The 19,834-nt window shown below is 52.2% G+C and overlaps 1 protein-coding gene across 2 annotated transcripts in view; it reads left to right on the top strand.

The window, feature by feature from the left end:
- Window positions 1-1,936: 1,936 nt before the first annotated feature.
- Window positions 1,937-19,834, top strand: part of CCDC180 (coiled-coil domain containing 180) — a gene marked incomplete at its 5' end in the record, with an annotated part of 55,288 nt that continues 37,390 nt past the window's right edge. The window contains 11 exons of one of the 2 annotated variants that reach the window (XM_082656458.1): window positions 1,937-2,020; window positions 3,391-3,581; window positions 6,354-6,442; window positions 7,499-7,608; window positions 8,581-8,709; window positions 8,808-8,918; window positions 9,038-9,133; window positions 11,038-11,201; window positions 12,562-12,681; window positions 16,220-16,299; window positions 18,844-18,932. In XM_082656458.1, coding sequence (XP_082512584.1) covers window positions 1,952-2,020; window positions 3,391-3,581; window positions 6,354-6,442; window positions 7,499-7,608; window positions 8,581-8,709; window positions 8,808-8,918; window positions 9,038-9,133; window positions 11,038-11,201; window positions 12,562-12,681; window positions 16,220-16,299; window positions 18,844-18,932 — 1,248 coding nt within the window. The remainder of the gene's footprint in view (window positions 2,021-3,390; window positions 3,582-6,353; window positions 6,443-7,498; window positions 7,609-8,580; window positions 8,710-8,807; window positions 8,919-9,037; window positions 9,134-11,037; window positions 11,202-12,561; window positions 12,682-16,219; window positions 16,300-18,843; window positions 18,933-19,834) is intronic. The other variant, XM_082656459.1, reaches the window with a different exon arrangement.

Here is a 19,834-nt window from a genome sequence, read left to right as displayed (position 1 = left end):
AATTGGGACAGGGATCCCTGCTGAGGGGAGGGATTCTCTGAGGAGTCAGGAACCCCACACCTATGGGAAACCCTCACCAAGTTCAGTGTCAGCCACAAGTATCTTCAGCCCTGGCCGTGCAGGACTCTGGGTGCGTGTGTGGGAAAGAGCCAACTCTGGGAGAGTCAGACCAGGACACTCCGGGCATTCGTGCATTTACCAGGGAGCACTCAGTGTGTCTGTATTATGTGCAGGACACTGCTGAGGGCAGTGGAAGCTGGACGAAAGTTAGGAGGGCACACCTGCCCCTCAGAAAACCCCTTCCAGTAGGATGCCCTGAACTCCTGCATTTGACAGCGACCAACGTACAAGCCCGTTCAGGGAAAGGAGAGGTGACGGGGTGAGGAAAGGGAGATGAGGGTCAGAGTGAGTGGGGGGGATCTTGTCACTGGCAGTGGCTGGAAGTATGGGTGGGTTTGGGGTGTGTGGAAACAGAAGGATCCCGGCAGAGGAGCAGGGTGAGGAAGGGCAGGGGGCAGTGGCAGACGTAGGAAGAGTGAGGAGTTTGCCGAAGCAGGGAGAGTCAGGGCGGGAACCAGATGCGGGGGGCCTCTGAGGTCATCTAGGGACTGTGGGCTGGGTTTGGTAGGGGCTGCAGAGCTGGTGAGCAGGAGAGTGGGTACCTCAGAGCTGTATTTTAGGACGGTTATGCAGCAGTGGTGAGTTGGGTGAATGGAACTCAAAGAGTCACATAAATTAGCCTTTTAATTGTAATTCCATTCAAGCCTGAGGCCTGGATTCTGAGCCCTTCAACCTCTTTTAGTCTGAGAAAGAGATGGTCTCTTTTAGAGATGCTTTCCACTTCTTATTTATAGCCATGCACTATCTATGCTACTTCCCAGCAGAGATTGGTTTTAACCAAGACAAAGAAGATAGGATGGTTTTTCTTGACCACAATGGCTCAGAGATGCATCTCCTGTCTCCTGCTAATTTTCGGAATATTCAATGTGCTTCTCTGGAAGCTCCTGCCAGCCCTGAGGTATCCCCTGCACAGAGAAACTGGCAGGAGTTTCACTACTCCACGAGGGGGGTTCCCCGTCGCTAAGGGCAACCCGCCTCCTCCTGGGAAAGCGCGTGAGGGCGGGGCCAACGGAGCTCCCGCCCCTCTGCGTTGCCTTGGAGACCAAGTGTGTCTAGTTGCAGTTGAGGTTGGACTTGAGTGGTGCTTTCTGCTGGTGCAGGTGCGGGCGCGGCCGGGTCGCTGGGCGCAGGGCCTGCCTCCACTTGGCGGGGCTTAGAGGGCCTACCCTGAGACTGCCCCTTCTCCTTGATGGGCTTGTGGGGCAGGCGTGAGAGGAGCCTGCTGGGCTTCTCAGCATACAGTAGGTGCCTAATGAGCGTGGCCAGAATCAGGCCGCTCCCTCCCTCCACGTTCTCCTACCCAGGTGTCCTTTGTTAGGGGGGGAGAGGTGCGGGGGATGTCCTCGAACCGTGTTCTGCGCCAGTTGGGGGTTCAAGGCCGGGTTGAAATCCCAGCTGATACCTTGGGCACGTAGACTTTTCCCGGAAGAGCTTGAGAGAGTGAAGCGCAAGCAATAGCTGTTATTCTTTGTCCCCAAAGTCAGCCTCGGATTTGCGCCTGGCGTGGCTGGGAGAGCCGACCTTCTCAGTGAGTTCCAGTTAGGTTCTTGCCTGAGGTTTGTTTCCCTTTTGCTTCTTCGCACCCCTCCCCCTCTTCTTCTTTTAAAGTAAGAACCCTGAGGCCTGAGAGGGGCCCTGATGCTTTCTCCCAGGGTAGAGGAGTCTCAGCCCCCGTGGACCCGGCCAGCCTGTCTGCCTGGGGAGCCTTGTCCTCGGGGGAGGACTTGTCCTCGGAGGGGTAGGGGGAGGTTTGTCAGTATCCGTCCGGGTCTAATAGAGACCAAACCCCAGACAACAGCTTCCCTGCAGGGGTGTCCAGCCAGAGGCCAAGATGTCCTCATTGGGGAAGGTGACCCAAATTCCCAGCGGGAATGTCTACCAGCAGATCTTCGAGGCTGAGGTAAGCCTGTCCTTCTGTTCCCCCTTTTCCTGCCCCCCGCTTCCCTCCGGCCCCCTGGAAACTTCCCTCCCTCTGGAGACTTCTTTGCCTGGAATCTAATGAAATAAGGGCTTTGAAATTGCTTAGATTAAAAATAATTCTTATTGGCTCCTGAAATGTAAGGATACAAAATTAGAATGTCTGTTTCTGAAAATTAGAAAATTAAATTAAATTTAATTTAAATTACTCAGAAATAGCCAGAATTAGCCATTGGGTGTCCTGGAGCTTTTACCTAGCATGAAAGCATTTCTTATTTTTCTGTTTAAAAACTGGGTTTGATTCTATAGCAGTGTCTTAAAACCTACTTTTTCCCTGGTTAAATTATCCCAGAGACCTTTCCTTGTCACTGCACATTCACGAACTTCACGATGTTTAGTGGCTGCTTAGTTTTTGACCTAGGACTTCCCATAATTTATTAAGGTAATAATGCCCTCTTGACAGCCATATAGGTTGTTGGCATTGCCTTGTCATCTATAAAAAACTGCACAGATGAAACAATATCTTAAAAGAAACACACAGACTCAAACCCTTCTTTTGAAGTTGTGTACTGCTTATTTAAAAGGGATTTTTATTCCTACTTTGAGCCCTAAATAATGCTCTCTGTGGAAGGCTTGGAAATTATAATAGCATAAAGAAACAAAAGGAACAAATTACTCACATGATCCTGCGCCCTAGAAGCAATGATTCTTAACGTTTGGGTTATTTTCTCCTTGTCATTTCTCCATGCATTTAAAGTTTTGAGATTATAATGTATAATTTTGGTTATAATTTTAATTATACTTTTTTTTTGCCCTTCCACACTCCTTGTGGGATCTCAGTTCCCTGACCAGGGATTGAACCTGGGCCACGGCAGTGAAAGCCTGGAATCCTAACCACTGGGCCACCAGGGAACTCCCTTAATTTATGCTCTTAATTGATATACGTTATGGTATATCATATCCTGAGCATTTCCTCATGTCATAAAAAATCCTTTGTAAGTCTCATTTTTAATAAATTCCTAACATTCACCTGAAGGGTCATACTGGGTTTACTCAACCAATCTCCTATTGTTGGACAGTTCCATTTTTCCAATTCCTTGTGATTATAAAAATGTGGGGATGAGCATCTTGGTCCTCATTAAAATTTCTTAAAAGATGCCCTCCTAGAAATGGCTGAATGACTGATATGGGGAGGGGAGAGCCCACCTGCATGGAGTGTGCCGTGGGGTTGCAGGCCTCCCTCAAAGTGCCTTCCTGCTGGCCGGCTCCCACTTGACCAAGACAGTGCAGTCAGCCTGGGTGCTGGGAAGTCTGCAGTTCTGATCCCCCTAACCTGGACCTTCCTGGATTTAGGTACAGCTGGTCCACTCCCTGGCATCCACCAGGAAGCGAACTATGGAGCGTTCCATGGCCCCAAAGGATGGCAGGAAGCTCTTGATGACGAAGATGGATATTCGTGAAGGGGAGATGATGTCTCCTCGGCAGCGGAAGTGGGCGCACAGCCTACCCAATGACTGGGTCACAGAGAACCCTGTTCTCTACAGGTAGGTCCTGCTGTCCAGGCCACATCCCACACACTAGGGGTGGTTAGAATTTTCAAAAACTCAAAAAGAGCTCACACAAGATGAGTACCAGATAAGAATGAAGTCCCAGGTACCTCCCCTGAGAGAGAGCGGTAATAACACCTACTTTGCAGGATTGTTTGCTTCTCCCTCTCTTCCGCCCTCTCCCTCGCCGGGGCACTGGGTATGCGGATCCCAACCTCCTGGAACTTGAGGCTTCAACAGTACATAAATAAGCAGGTCTCCCCAAAGCGGGGAAGGCTCTGACACCGAGGACAGGGTGGTGGGACAGGAGTCAGGAAAGCTGTCTGAGGAGGGGCCTCAGCTGAGATGAGAGGATGAGGAAAGGAAACACGGAGCAGGGCTCTGAGACAGTACCGGCTTATCTGTTCAGAAGGCTGAAGAAGTCAGCGGGCCTGCGGAGAGGGCTGGGAGATGAGGCCAGGAGAGATTTGCAGGCTACAGTCCGTATTTTGGACTGTACTGAAGTGAACAGCTGATTTGCATTTTTAAGGCCTTCAGGTTGTGCGGTGTGTAGAACATGGGGGGCTGTAAGGAAAGGCAGGGAGGCCAGGGAGGAGGCCACCACAGTCCACGCAAGCTCTGTGGGGCTGTGAGAGGGACACAGGGCATTTCAGGTTTATCTTGGAGGCAGAACCCGTGGGACTAGGTGACAGATTGGGTGGGAGGAGAGGGCTCTTGAGAGTCCTAGGTCTTTGGCCTGAGTGCTTGGGTGGACAGCAGAGGTGCCATTCCCTGAGATGGGAGCAAGTGGGGTTGGGACAGGGAGATCAGGAGTTCCTTCTGAACCTCCGAGTTCAGAAGTTGAACTTGAATTCCTGAGCATATGCCGTTTCAGCTCCCTGAGCTTAGACTCCTCAAGCAGGGAGAAAGGAACAGAAAGGAAAAGGAAAAGTGCTTCCTCACGGGGCACTTTGGAGAATGTAGCAGGAACTGGGCTTCCCTTAGGCTCGTTAAGCTCTGCACCAGCCATAAACCTTCTCGAGTCTGGGACTCTGGGACAGGAAGTCAGTCCTGCTGTATCTGCCTTTGTGTTCCTTTTAACCCCCATTGGAGCAGGGATTGACCGGGTAAAAGTCTCTGCCCTGCCCTTTGAATTTTCCCAGGAAAAGGTCACCTGAGGCTTCTGACACTCAGCACCCTGAACAGCTGGGCAAACCCACTGGCCACCCAGGCACAGACTGGAGGTCAGCATTCTCCAGCCCTGTCCCTGATGCCCCATGCAGGGATCCAGAGGCACACACAGCTGGAACCTGACCACGCTCCCTCCCACCTCCTGGGAGGGTAGTCTTGTGCAGCCTGGCTGTGACTCTGCCTCCTACAGGGGTCCCAGGCCCCTCTCAGCTGACCTGTTTTCTACCAGACTCAGGGACTCCTGACATCTCCCTGTGCTTCCCGAGGGTCTCCTCCTCCCCAGAGTTTACCCTAGAACCACCTATCCTCCGCATAACTGGGTATAACATCAGTCAGGCACTCTTGGCACCCACAGGACACTGTTTGGGGAAAGGCACTTCTCATGGAGGGCGCTGGCGTTGTGCTGGCTTCCTGGCACAGACAGACAAGGACACAAGAAGAGAGATGTGCTTATAACCCACCAGGCCCTGCCACCCTCAAAGCGACTGGGATCACTGACTCAGCATCGGCACCTCTCTGGGGTGCCTTGTCCCCTCCTTGAAAATTTGGCCAGCCAAACCGGTCAACTTGTGCATTCATTCACACAGGACAGGACCTCTGGTGGATAGAAGAGAAACTCGGGGTACGGGTTGATCACCACTAGTGTAAACCAAGCCCCCAAGTTCCTGGGACAAGTGGCCAAGAAGCCAGAGCTGTTAGCAGCTCCCATAGTCGGGGCACCCAGGCCCTAGTGGGGCCACCTTAGTCCAGGGGCATTTGGTTGACAAGGCTGAGAGACCCCCCTCTGGAGGGCCAGCCTGGGCCCCATCAGCTGCCACCCAGGCCCTGCAGTCTTCCTTGGTGGTAGGTGTGCCATGAGGACTACATAAGAGAAAGTCTGGAAAGTGCTGCACATGTCAGGGCCCCGAGGAATGGCAGGCGTCACTGAGAACTGCTGCATTTCTGTGGCGCTTGCCCTGTGGGCAGCACATTAAGGGATTTTTATTCCAAAGCTGAGGTCGTGCTCACCCACCTGGTCCTCCCTGCTGAGAGAGTTTGTCCTGGGATCCCAGCTCTCTCCTCCCACACCCAGACCCCATGAACCATGGACCTTGGCATCACGTGCAGGGATCTGGGAATCCCAGCGCCACTTTGTCCAGTGACTTCCCTCCCTCATCCCCCATCCTGGACAACAGGGTCACCCTGGCTGCCTCATAGGATGGGTTGTTGAAGAAGCAGATGAGGAGCGTGCTGAATGCTTAGCCCCGGTCTGGCTTTCCCAGGTTGGCCAGGCCCCCTGTGGCCCTCAGTTTCCACATGTGGAAAATGGCTCCTGCCCACCACTCACACTTGTTGTGCGGCCAGAATGGAGCAAGATCCCTGAGGGCAGACCCCAGCTTCTCACCTGAGAACTGTGGTGTCTGCTGGCAGCAGATGCCCAGGCAGTGTTTGTTGGGGGCACATCCTCAGGGCATTTTGGCATCAGTGGGCCCGGACTATTACCAATTCCCAGGGTGTCTCTGGAGACCCAGAGCTACCCTGGAGGGGAGCAGTGCGGGGTGGGGAGGGGGGTGTGTGGTAGGGGGTGTTGGTTATTGTTTTCCTCTGCTTGTGCCTCAGGGAAAAGGAAATAGCCAAGAAGGAGAAAGCTCAAGAGAGTGAGAACAGCACTGCTGCCAGAGAAGTGCGGGGCCTCCCAGACGCCCCCGGTGAGCCGATGTTCAGGTGTGAGGGCAGGCATGGCCTGGGCCAGAGAGCGCTCTGTGGGGAGCTCCTGGAAGCGCTAACATAGAAGCATCTGAAGGTCCCGCTGTTCCTCTGTTCAGCATCATAGAGGGCCTTCCCTGGAGCCCACCTCTCCACCCCGCCCCTCTCCCCTGGGCCTTTGCCTCTGAAGCATTTCCCCTGAACCTTCTCCCCAGCGCAGGGAGCTGGGGGGGTGGGGGTGGGGGGAGGTGCTGCCTGCACAGTCAGCATTTCCTGATGAAACCATTTGGTAAAGGATGTAGCTCGCTCTTCTGTGATTTCACAGGAGGGTTTTTCAATCTGTATCACATTACCCTGGTTTGACTTTATCCGGATACGGAGGCTCTTTTTCTTTGTAATTAAAAAAGTAATATATGCTCACTATAGAAAAAGGAAGGAGATAAAGCAGAAGGTGAAAACTCCACCTCCACAATAGCCCCTTTCTCCGCCCAAGAGTGCCCACCGCCCATGAAACCACATAGTGCCCCGGGTCCCACCTGTATTCAGAGGACAGCAGAGCGCAGGGTGGGCTCACAGACCCTAGAGCAGAGGGCCCACATGCCAACCCCTGCTGAGCCTCTGACTGCCTTTGGTCTTGGACCCCCATGCCTGAGTGTCCTATTAAGTGGTCGGTAATAGAACCTGCCTCTTGGCTTCATCCTGAGGAGTAACTGATTTAGAACAATACCTCGTGAATGGTAAGTGCTGATAAGTGTTGGTAATTCTTATCTGTGTATGTGTTTTCTTCTATAAAACTTTTTTAAAAAACCCTAAATGTTCCTATTCTATACATACCATTTGGAACTTTTTTTGAGCATTTAACTGTATATGTAAGACTTAATTCCCTACAGCACTTAGGGATCACCTTCTTTTTCCTTAAGTCTCTGACACTGCCGGCCTGCTTTGGGGGGCCATCTCCTGAACCCAGGCACTTGCTGCCTTGCTGTCGTTTCCTGGGTACTCTGACCTCACCTTGGAGCTCTGAGGGCAACCTCATCACCTCCGTTGTTCTCCCCCAGTTCCTGAGAGGTTCAGCACCATCACCCTTCAAGGGCAAGAGGATTACAAGAGGAGGAGCTATGAGAGTGCTCTGGCCAGCTTTAAGGAGGAGATCGATCAGATTGGGATGGTGAGAATTCTCCCTCTCGCTTGCCTTCTGTTCCTGGGCCATTCCAAGGGGAGGGTGGACTCTGCACAGCGCCCGCCCCACCTCCCAGGTCCTCAGTGGCTCACCAGGTGTAAACAGAATCGTAGTAGCCATGTTTGGATGGCTTGCTACAAGTTCTGATTATGAGCAGAACTCTATATGTCAGGTACTGTTATAACCTCCAGTTTACAGGGGAGGCCCAGAAAGTCCTGCCTGATATGGCACGTAAGGGCCAAGTGGGAACTGGACTCTGGATCTGATGCTAAAGCCCAGTCTTTGATCTCCCTGCTCAGTCCTACTAACAAGGGGCCAAACGGCCTGACCCTTAGGCACTACCCTCAACTGGCTCACTGTTCCTCTCCAGAGACCTCTAACCAGACTAATCCCTGGAATTTTGCCCTTTCGGGTCCTCTCTGGGCCCCGGATCACACTCACCACTTTCTCCCTGAGTTCCCTGGATTCCGGGAGCTGGTCACAGACCCAGAGCACCAAGAAGGTGCTCTCCCTGCCAGCTTATCACTTTCCTGATATATCCCAACTGGACTTGAGCTCTGCTGTCACCGTGAGCTCAGCAGCTTTGGTCACACAACCGAACTGAGCCTCAGTTTCCTCATCTGAAGTACTCTTGGAATTATTTCACTGGCCACTTCTTTAATGAATATTTGTTGAGCTCCAACCATGGGCCAGGCATAAGGTCAGCACGTACTTTGCAGGCTATGATGAGGACCAAGTGAGTCTGAGGACAAGGCCTCACACATGGCGTGTGTCCCGAATAGTGTTGCCCTTGTGCTCTGGCTGTGAACAGTTAGTAAATCTGAACTCTTCAGGTCTAGGTAAGAGTTACTGTTTTTGAGAGAGGACCGCAGCTGGCACTTCCCTACTATAGGGTTGGGGGGGTCCTTCCCGTCCCAGGGGTGTTGATACCATAGCCCTCGCCCTCCTGGCCTGTTTTAGGAAATGGAACCTCTCATCGTGGAGCCAGGAGCCCGTCTTTTAAAAAACCTGGCTGAGTCTGACGAAGACATCAACAATCTCTTCGAAAAGGTGGAAAATGACAGCAACCTTGAAGACTACACCATCCAAGTAGGGGTCCCCTCGTGGCGGGACCCGCCCTACCTGTGTCCTGCTCCTTTCTTCCCTGCCACCTGTTCTCCCAGCCTGACCCAAACTTCTTGGCACAGACCCTGTTGGAGCTGCGGGATCAGGTGGCCGAGAAGTTCCTGCTCCAGAAGCAGGAGATCAAGGAGCTGGATAAGACGCTGCACTCTCTTGAGTTCTCCCGGGCAGATAAAGTGAGTTGGCCTCCAGATGTGCTCTTGGTGATTTTCACTTGTGGGATTTGTGAGTCATCACCTGTTTTTAGTTCTCCAGGAGAAGGGAGTCACTCACTGTGGTGCCTTGTCATTTCTAGCTAAAAAGTGTGTTGAAGAAATATGTGGAAATCATAGAGAAAACTTCCTACCTCATGCAGCCCGACGTGTACAGGCTGATCAATAAAGAAGCCATGGTGAGTGATTTTCACGTGCAGGGGATGAGCCCGCGGGAGCAGGACCCCAGGATGCCCTAGAGCCTGGGTCTCAGGAATGATGGGCTTCTCATATACAACATTTCCAAGTAACTCAGGTTGGCTACTTGAGTTCAGAACTAGAGTCTCTGTTAAGTATTTTCAATAGAAATCTCTCTAGTACATTTTATGCTTCCCTGCCATGTTCCCTGCCAGTTAACCTAATACTGTGTCATCAGTGTGACCAATGCTAATTTTATGAGCACCTACGGGGCCGTGTCTCAGCTACCATGTGCAATGCTATGTGTGCTACAAGACAGAGGCATGATCTCACAACTGTTGCAGTCTCAGGGTGGTGTGTGCACTCATAAGTGACCTCAGCATGCCCTGTATGTCTAGTTTTTCTAGTGGTTCTTGTCTTTCCTCCTGCTGTCTGTCTTTTGCTGAACCATGCCTGCTCCTCTGGCTCTGTCCCCACTGCTTCTCTGTCCACACCCTCAGCCTCCTCCAAGTGCTTCCTTTGGGATAAAACAAAATACAAGAAAATCAGGGTTGTTCATGGAAGGACACTTCTTTTGGCTACTCAGAGGTACATTCTCTTGCATAGGTTTCTAGGTCCTGTACAGAAAGCTGGGCTTGCCGGTTAATGGGCCTCCTGGCAGCACGCAGGGTAGAAGGAGTACAGTGTTCAGAATCACAGATGGGCTCCAGCCCAGGTCTGTACCTTGGGGTCCTGGACAAAGCACAGACAGAGAGTGAGCACAGGCCCCCCTCTCCACTGCCCAGACATGAAAGTTCCTGAAATTACTCAGCCCCAGCACCTGGAATTCCGTGTCCATAAAATGAGGATAGTGTTGCTTAAACACAAGTACTTGGGGGGAGGATGACATAAGAGGACGCAGCAGTGGCCGCTCTCATTTTGAGACAAGCAGGAGTTCCTAACTTTGAGCCATTTGATCGATTAGGGGAGTCAGAGTTAACAGTGTCCCACTTAGTTTCGACATTTGACTTTCCTGTGTTTATTGTATGCATAACAACTGGCACTTTCTACTTGCTCTGTGTGCATCTATCTCATTTAACTTCACCAATTCCTTGTGCTGTAAATGGCATTATCTTTACATTATGGCTACGGAATTGGAGGTTCAGGAGATACTTGCCAATGCCCCCCAGCTGGGAACAGCCGGCATCAAACCTCGGCTTTCAGTGAAAATTGTTACTGAAATTTCTGCCTGCTGAGCTTGGCGGTTCTCACCCTTGCCCCAGGGCAGTGCATAGAGGGCTTGGGGACATGTGTGGGGCATTTTTGGCTGTCCCAGTCCTTGGGGGACTTGGGAGAGGCTGCTCTCATTTAAGGGGGTGGAGAGGCTAAATGGCAGAACAGTGTCACACAGTGAAGAATCGTCCCGACTGCCATGCCAAAGGTGCCCTGGTGAGGTCCGCTGGCAGGACTGCCAAAGAATGTCCTAGCTGTGATCTCATTTGGTAATTGGGTACTGGTTCTCATCACAACCATATGTGGCTGGTCCCTGGTAGCATGAGCACTCTGCTTTTGGAACAGATTTATTAAAAAAACAGTTAAACACTGAAAGCCTGCTGAAGTGCTTAACTCCAGTGAACTTAGAATCACCTTTTTAAACAAACAATCTGAGGTGGCCTTGGAGCTGGGTTGAAACTCACGTGGTCAGGGTTCATGGTTAAGCCTTCAGGAAAGACCCTTGTCATGTCCGTAGCTGCTGAGCCCCAGGTAGCTTCCTTGAGTGCCCAACGACCCCACAGTAATCCTCAGACGCCGCCACGGCCCTGCTCGGCCCTCGGCCCGCAGCTCACCAGCCCCCTGTCCAACTGAGCCTTGTTCTGACCTTGGAGAGCCCCCGCTCTATCTAGAGCCTGCCCACCTGTGACTGCAGATCATAAACCACGCCCTGCTGGGCAACCGGAGGGCCCTCGCCCAGCTGTTTGTCAACCTGATGGAGGCCGCGCTGCAGCAGGAGCTCGATGGCCACCGCCGCTGGCAGGGCCTGGTGGATGCCTGGAAGGCTCTCAAGAAGGAGGACCTGGTGCAGGGTTTCAGGTGGGTGGCTGCCCACACCACCCGAGGCTCTCCCCCTGCCCCCCTGCGCGGCAGCATAGGCGGGCGAGGGGGGCACATTCTCCCTCCCTTTGTGGTTACTTTAAAAGGCTCTTGCTTTTTCTGGTGGTAAAAGTAATAGGTGCTCTTTTTTAAAAGTCAAAATAGATAAAAGTATAAGGAAGAAATTAAAAATCACCATTAATTCCTCACCACAGTGAGAAGCACGGCTGATATTTTGGTATATTTTCTCCCAGGCTTCTTTAGACCCATACTGCGTATGTAGATTTGTATCTTATTTTCTTCGTACACATTTTCTCATAAGCATTTTCTGAGCACTGTACAAACTGTTTGAAAATGTTAGTCTGATTATCTGCCCACTGTCCACTCTTTACTATTACTGGGCTAAGGAGAATGGCCATCCCTCAGGCTTAGGACACTTCCCACCCTGTGGTAGCAGGTTTTACCCTTGGGAGGCAGGGTGAAGAGAGGGCCCATCTCCAAGCCCCCTCCACCAGATGGCACTTTTGTTAATGCTGACACAAGGGTCCTGGAGCTTTTGGCCAGTAAGGAAGGCTTTCTTTTGCTAAGAAAGGGACTCTTGGGACCAAGATGTCTGAGGACACCAAAGAGTGTCTGTCTGTGCTGTAGCCGTGGGGGTGGGAGGCCCATCTGTACGCCCGCATTTCTAGATGGAGAGCACCAGAGTCTGACTCTGGGGAGGAAGGAAAAGTGTATTGAGGTCTGGCTGCACCTGTACTTTCCCTGTGACCTTGGTCAAGGGCTTGAACATACAGAGCCTTTTTCTGCAGGTGCCGTGATGAACTGGTGATAGGGTTTCAGTGATGGTCAACAAGTTGCTGTATGGAAAGTGCCTGGTCTCAGCCTGGGCGTGGGCTTGGGAGGTTGTTAAGATGTCAGTAATCATCATCGGCAGTGATGGCAGGTGCTGACATTTCCTGGGCATTTCCCAGGAGCCAGGCACGGTGCTAAGGGCTTTGCTCACATTATCTTGCTGGGTCCTCACAAGTACTCCTTGAGGAAGGTACTGTCATTAGCTCCATTACAGAAGAGGAAACTGAGATTCAGCGGGGGCAACTTGCCCAAGGTCACAGAGCTGGAGGCGGCAGTCAGGACCCACACCCGATCTGTGCCTGCTGGTCCCTCCATTCTTCTCTCCCCCGCTCTCCTTCCCTCTCTTTCTTCCCTCCTTTCCTCAGATGCCCGGATGGAGGGGAAGGGGCTGGGAGTGGTGTCCGGGTGCTAGGGTTCTGAACGTTCTTACCGTGGGTCTCATCCCTTCTCTCCCATCCACCTTGCCCCTCCCCTCCTCTGCATGGTGCCGACGTGTCTGGACGCCCAGTGAGTTCATGGCCAGTGAAAGGATCCAGACTCCTCCAGCTGTGCAGATGGAGCTGGAGACCATGTTTAAGAACCAAAGCGCCCTGCAGCAAAAGCGGCTGGACCATCTCTGCACCATCTGGTACAGAAGGAGGGGCCGCTGGGGAGGGGCACCTTTCGAGGGTCCATGGGGGAGGCAGGCACAGTCCTCAGCGTTGACCTTTCTTCTGAGGTGTCCTCCAGACCCGGCCATCTCCCAGTTCTCTGATCCTGGGCTGGTTGCCTGGGTCCATGTTCTGGGGTGTCCCAGCCCCAGTGGCAACAGGGCACGTGACACATTTGCTGCAGAAAGAAGTTTAGTGTGGTTCTGCCAAAGAGCTTGGAAGCGGGTAATGGCAGAGGTGAGGTCAGAGGGGAGCGGGGGAAGGAGGGGCCAGGTCAGGGGCTAGACTTTTCCTGAGGGCAGTGGGGAGCAGAGTGACTCCATCAGCTCTGCAGTTCGGAGGGTGGGTAGAGGGGTATGAGTGAAGCTGAAGGCTTGGAGGCTGATGAGGAGGCTGCTGCCAGCAGACAGGGACCTGTCAGAGGCTGTGGGTGCTTCCCTCACACCTGGGTCCAGCTGATCCCATGATAAGCTCTTTGGCGGGGGCATACTGACTGTTCTAGACCCTGGAAGCCCACCGTCTGGGGAGCCTGTAGCATCCACCCTTAGCAGCAGGATGGAGCCTGTGTGGTCCTGCAAGGCAAAGACATTTCATGTGTTGGGACCCGTGCACCTCCTTGGTCCCTTGGACGCTGGGATGGTCCCTCGTTGGACGCTGAGATGCAGGTTCTTCCCGTCTCCCCACCACAGAGCTCAAGTTCTCCTGGGACGTAAATGACTATTAGGACCCCCACAACGTGAGCCAGAAGGACTCCCTCAGGATTGGCATCTCCTGCCCCATGTGCAGCCACATTTTCATGCAGTGTGAAATTAACGTGGATAAAAATCTCAACACAAGGAAAAGTGCTTTTGTTGTTTTCTCTGACTCCACTTAGTCCCTGTTCATAAAGCTGGGCAAAACTTAGTCTTTCTTGGGGATCCTGTCCACTGAGGGAAAGTTACGGAATCCCACCCAAAGCCAGGCCCGGTGGTGGGAGTCTGGTCCTCAGAGTTTGGTCCACACACATGCAGCTGGGCAACTGCTGCTGCTTCCAGACTGTTGGACACAGGAGTCTTGAGGAGGCTGCTCTGAGCCCCCGAGTCCTCACACGCCAGGCAACCGTTGCTGTCCAGAGATGTGGGTCTTGCTGCTGCTCCCATGGTGCCACCAGGAAGTAGGCTGGTGGTACTGCCAGGCTGGCACTGCCGGGCACCCACCATCCTGCTGTGTCTGCACCTCCCCCCAGCCCCTTTCTATTGGGTGAGGAGACAGTCCTGGTCCCCAGCGCCCTCCTCCTCCTCAGGGCTCTCAGCCCACTCCCACAAATGCCTTCTCCTCAACAGTGTTCTCGACTCTTCTAAGAACTTAGACTTTTGCAGACAAAATGCAGAAAGATTTTTAGGCCGATGTCTTTTATGCCCCACCACATCCCTCATACAGGCTGTGAATGTGGGGCTGCCTGCTGCCTGAGTGGAGGGGAGAGACAGGGCCAAAGACCTGGAGAAAAATGCATTCATTGATGCTTCTGGCCAAAGCTGGGACACACTGTATAATGGCAGTGTCTGCAGGCAGAGCATGGAGCTGGGTGTGTGCTGTGACCTGGCCTGGAGGAAGGTGGGGGCAATTATAAGAAATCAGAGGCAAGAGCACATTTATAGGACATAGGACCCAGCAGTGGGAATATATAAAAAGGTGAAGTCAGGACATAATCCCACTGTCTGGAAGCATTGCAAACACAATGCTTAAACACACAACTTAAAGTTGCAAAGCCTTGATCACAGAATTGCAGTGAGTGTCGAGCGGAGGTTTGGGTTTGTGGTGTTTGTGCAAAGAGGTCTGGGCAGCTCCCACAAAGCACACTGTGTAGACACCACCTATGTTTCCTTGACCTGTCAGCGGCTGCTAGGGAGCCTTCTAATCACGCCCGAGGAGCTGTTCCATGGAACTGCCTCATATGGGATCACACGTAGCGCCCACATCCCATCCCGGCCCAGAGCTCCAGGCCTTCCTCTGTAGACCCAGAGCCCAGACGCCTGGCGAGGATCCTTGTTTCGGCGCATGCCAGGCCCTCTGCAGGCTTGTGGGCAGTGATGGCAGAGGGGTGGGGAGTCTTATTAAGATTCCCAGGGCCCCAAGAGGGAGGTATCTCCCAAAATCCCAGGAGAATTCCCATGGATTTTCCTGGACCCAGTAAGTATATGTGTATGTAATTTTAAAATAGTTTTTAAAAATAAAATTTGCATTTTGGAGTAATGTTAGATTTACAGAAAAGTTACAAACGTAGCACACAGAATTCCTGTATACTCCTAATCCAGTTTCCCTAATGTTGTCATCTTACACTGCCTGTGGACACTTGTCAACACTAAGAAATTAACTTTGATGAGTTCCCATTAAGTAAGCACCAGACTTTTTCGGATTTCACCAGTTTTTCCACTAATGTCCTTTTTCTGTTCCAGGACCCAATCTAGGATGCCACATTGCGTTTAGTACAATGTTTAGACTTGAGATTATGCCCCGCACACTCTTGTACCTACCTTTTGCTCTTTACTGTCCCACTATGAGGGGGCTGCCCAAGACCATCCTGGGTTACACGTCTTGTCCTGACATAATTGTTAATCTCATCCCCCTTTCACTGGCAAAATGTCCTGGTTTGGACAATAAATAGCATGTCATATGCATTTTTCCACATCAGTAAACACCACCTGTAACTTCCTTAGTGACTTAACGCAACAATCATTTTTTGCTTCTCATGATCCTGTGAGCTGGCCGAGCAGTTCCCTGTGGCTGGGCTGGATGGCCTTACTCCCGTGTCTGGAGCCTCAGCTGGGGCCTCTCTCCACTTGCTCCCTCAGCCTCCAGGAGGCTAATCCAGGCTTGTAGGCATGGTGGTGGTGCTGGCAGAAGAGCTCCCTACAGCAAGAGAGGGCAAGCGGAATGCATAAGTCCTTTCCCCAGGCCTTTTATGTGTCATGTTTGCTAGTGTCCCATTGGCCAAAGCAAATCTCATGGCCAAGCCCAGATCCAGGGGTGGAAAAATAGACTCCACCTGCTGGTGGGAGGACCTAACGATACTGACCATTTTTCAACCTGCTACACTCTTTTTAGTGACTACAGAAGAGCATTCATGTATTTTATTTAGACAAGTCCCTATTGTTGGAATGAAGGTTGTTTTTGATCTTTTGAGTGTTTATAAACAGTACTGTTAAAGAACTGTCTTAATGCATAAACTCTGTATGCATTTTATATTGTTATCTCTCATTAGGTTCCTCGAAGTGGCTTCCTGGGTCGTGTGATAACCATTTGGTTTTTTTCCATTAGGAAAATTCAGTTTTATTTTCTAAGTAACATGCTCAATAATGTTCTTAGACCTTTTCACGAGGTATGCTTTTGGCACCAGGAAATCCCCAACAGGTCACTCATTTCATCGGTATTTACGTAGATACTTCCCTAGACCCGTGTTCCTTGACGATGCTACCAATTTTGGTAAGTGAATGTTTTATTCAAGTATGGCTCACGTGTCACATCTTCCTTCCCCAGTGACCTCCTGCCCCCCAATTACAGCAAAGCTCAACTGACTGAATGGCGTTCTACTCTCAACTCCCTGAATAAGCACCTCGGTGAGTGACGTTTGTGGGATCCCACTTGAGTGTCACCAGAACTCTGCTCAAGTAGTAGCTTCGTAGCAGCTTCAGTCTGTCAGCCAGTCATTTATGTGAGAGTCTGTTATAAACTCAGGAGTAGGTGGCAAGTCCCTCTTGGGGAAGAAGGGTTGGGGTGTGGAGAGAAGAGTAAGCTCTGAGGGTTTATCTCGGACCCCCAGACCTTGCCTGGCAGAGCCCCTCCTCCTCCCACCACCTCCCAAGTCACTTCCCAGCTGGTCCCACACTCTGACCCCTGACCACAGCGTGGACCCAGAGGGATGGCTCCAAGGACCACCTGTGAGGACGGCTCAGGGGCCAGACCCTGGATGTATGAGGTGCACTGTCCCCACTCTGGGACCTAGGGGAAGTCATGGCCTCTCTTGGCCTCCAATTCCTCCTCCATAAAATAGGAATCTCAAGAGGAGTAATAAAGGTACCTACCTTGTGGGGTTGATGTAAGAATCACGTGCAATCCTGCAGTCCAGTCATAGTTCAGTGGCTGGCTTACTCAGTGCTCAAGAATAAATAGTAATGTTTAGAAATTCTCTATAACCAGGGTCCTCAAACTCCAGCCCACAGGCCACTGCCCGTTAGTAAATAAGGGTCATTGGGACACAGCTCCACTCATTTGTTTACGTACTGTCTCTGGCTGCTTCTGCTCTATAACAGCAGAAATGAGTGGTTGCAGCAGAGACTGTATGGCTCTCAAAGCTGGAAATATTACTATCTAGCGGAGTTTGCCAAGTCTTGCTCTAGAAGATATATTCAATACAGTATTTCAATCTCCTTTGAGGCAACCCAGTGAGGTCAGTGGTGTCATTGGCCCTCTGTGATAGAGAAGGATTCAGAGGCACAGAGAGGTGAAGTGTCCTGCCCAAGGTCACACAGCCAAGGAAGTGTCACAGCCAGACTTGACCTGGGTGCTTTGGTTAGTAGTACCCACCACTGCTCCCAGGGCTCTCGGGTTTATAATTCCAAAGGTATTATAATTATATTATAATACCAAGCATAAGAGTCCTGATACCCTAAATAATAGCAATGGCTGCCATTCACTGGACGCCTCCTAGGAACAAGTGTGGTGCTGGGCCCTGGTAACCAGCAGGGTGGATCTCTCTTGAGTGCTTCCAGTCCAGAGCGGAAGTCAGACCACGCAGGATGTTACAGCAGGGAGTGGACAGGTGGCCAGCTACATGAATGTGTATTTGGGGGCACAGCCTGGTTAAAGGTTATAAGACACCTTGCCAAGGAAGTGATCATCCAGTTGAGACCTGCAAGGCAAGTACCAGGTAGCCAGGCCCAGGGGTCAAGGGAGCTCTCTAAGCCGGAAGACTAGTACGTGGGGAGGCTGAGAGGTCAGACAGAGCTGGGGCCTTCAGGGAAAGGAGAAGGTGGCAGGCGAGGCTGGAAGATGCCAGAGGGCCAGACTGTGCTTGCCATGTGGCCATGTGCGGAAGGCTGAACTTTATCCTGAAGGCAGTGGGAACCCAGTGGAAGGTTCTGAGCTGGGAGTGATAAGGTTAGAGGGGGGAACGGATCAGAGGGGTACAGGAACAGAAGCACAGAGACCCGGGGCGGGGCTTCATCATAGTGACTTCATAGGAAGGGTGGAGGTGTGCTAGCCTAGGCAGCGGCACTGGGGATGGGAGAAACCAGCTTTATGGCCTCTCCTCACCAGTTTCACTACACATCTACCCTCCCCAGTGCTCTTTTTTTTTTTTTTTTTCCGGTACGCGGGTCTCTCACTGTCGTGGCCTCTCCTGTTGCGGAGCACAGGCTCTGGACGTGCAGGCTCAGCGGCCATGGCTCACGGGCCCAGCCGCTCTGCGGCATGTGGGATCCTCCCGGACTGGGGCACAAACCCGTGTCCCCTGCATCGGCATGTGGACTCTCAACCACTGCACCACCAGGGAAGCCCTACCTTCGCCAGTGTTCTAACTGCCATCCAGCCTGCCCTCCTCCCAGCCCTTGTCAAGGAACAACCACCACACAATCTTTGTGTTATCTTTCAGTTTCTAGAACTGCCAGGAACATTAAACTTCAGTTCCTTATCTTAGACACCAAGAGATACACCGAGGTGACTATAAACCAGAAACAGTAGGGCGGAGGAAGAAGAGAAGATCAATCAATCAATTAATCAATCCATCAGCTTTGGAATGTTCCGCTGGTCCATTCGCTTCCTACGGTATTCACCACAGACATGATCTGTAAACGCTCCTTAATTTGCACCTGGTTACTGTTCTGTGACGTGGTGCAACTCCCCCAAAAGAATTTCACCAGCCTCGAAACTGAGTCAAGAATTAGGGTCAGAACAGAAAAAGGTGGCTCCTCATTTGAGGTCCTTATCTTGGGGTGTCAGGAACTTTGAGGCGAGGGAGATAGCAGCCCCTGATCTAAATTATCCCCGCTATTGAGGCACTTGGCTGGGGAGAAGCCTCTGCCCTGAGCGACGGGGAAACTCCTCTTGCCAACCTCCCCTCTTCTTCTGGAAGAGTTGCTGACGTCTTTTTTCCACCTATGGAGACGCCTACCACGTGGATTGCATGATGCGGATCCGCTTGCAGTATGAGAAGACCTGGCAGGAGTGCCTGGCCCAAGTGCAGAAGTGCAAGGTGGGTGCCCCTCCTGGCCCGTCTGAGGAGAGGAGCACAGGGCATGCCCCTGCCCCTCTCCAGCCCGCACCCCCTGCTTTCCCTCCACGCTGGCCTCTGGGCATTCTGAAGCTGTTCCCTCAGCCTGGACCCTCTTCTCCCCAGCTGTTCCCACCCACCCCTCAGTGGCCCCCAACATGACCTCCTCCAGGAAGCCTTCCCTGACCCCACGGACAAAGTTTCCCCCTCTGATCACCTCAGCCTTCACCCTTGACCCTCTGTATCGCTTCACTTTATTTATTCAATGGAGGTCATGTCATGGGAGTTATTTCCAATGCTTCCCTTTTGTAGATAGTGTTGCCACTGGCATCACACACAACTTCACTCCACTTGCCCACCTCTGTTAGAGGGTGAGACAGCGAGTCCTCTCACAACCCCCTTCAATTACAATGCCTGGTTTTCTGAGGTGCAAGGACATACTGGGTCAGAATGCCCCCTCCCTGCCTCCTTGGGAAAAGTGTTTAGATGAAAAACCCCCAAAAACCTAATCATTTTGAAGATGGTGTAACCTGCCGGCTCGGGCGGTAGGAGTCCCCAAGCCATGAGGGTCTCACCTGTGGGCCCCAAGAAGCGCCTGTTCCTCCATCCACCCCTCGTGTATGTGTCTGTCGAGCTTTGGCTCTGCCACCAAGACTCTGAGGTGAGCAGCGTTCAGGGGAGCAGAGCGCTCTCCAGTGTGATGCACGGTGCGGGCGCTGTGGTCTCTGGGGGCTGTGCCACACTCTTGCACCCACTCTCGTCAAATCCTACAAGGCCCTGCAGAGTGGGTGTCGCTGGCCCCATCTGGAGGTGAGAAGACCAGTTTGCAAAAGGCCCAGGGGCTGTCCGAGCCCACAGGGCTCTGCCCACTTGCTCTGTGGCCT

This window comes from Grampus griseus (genome assembly GCF_964374135.1).
Source record: "Grampus griseus genome assembly, chromosome: 6".
Taxonomy (NCBI): domain Eukaryota; kingdom Metazoa; phylum Chordata; class Mammalia; order Artiodactyla; family Delphinidae; genus Grampus; species Grampus griseus.
Note: the sequence above shows the minus strand (reverse complement) of the source record. Positions and strands in the feature narration are given on the sequence as shown.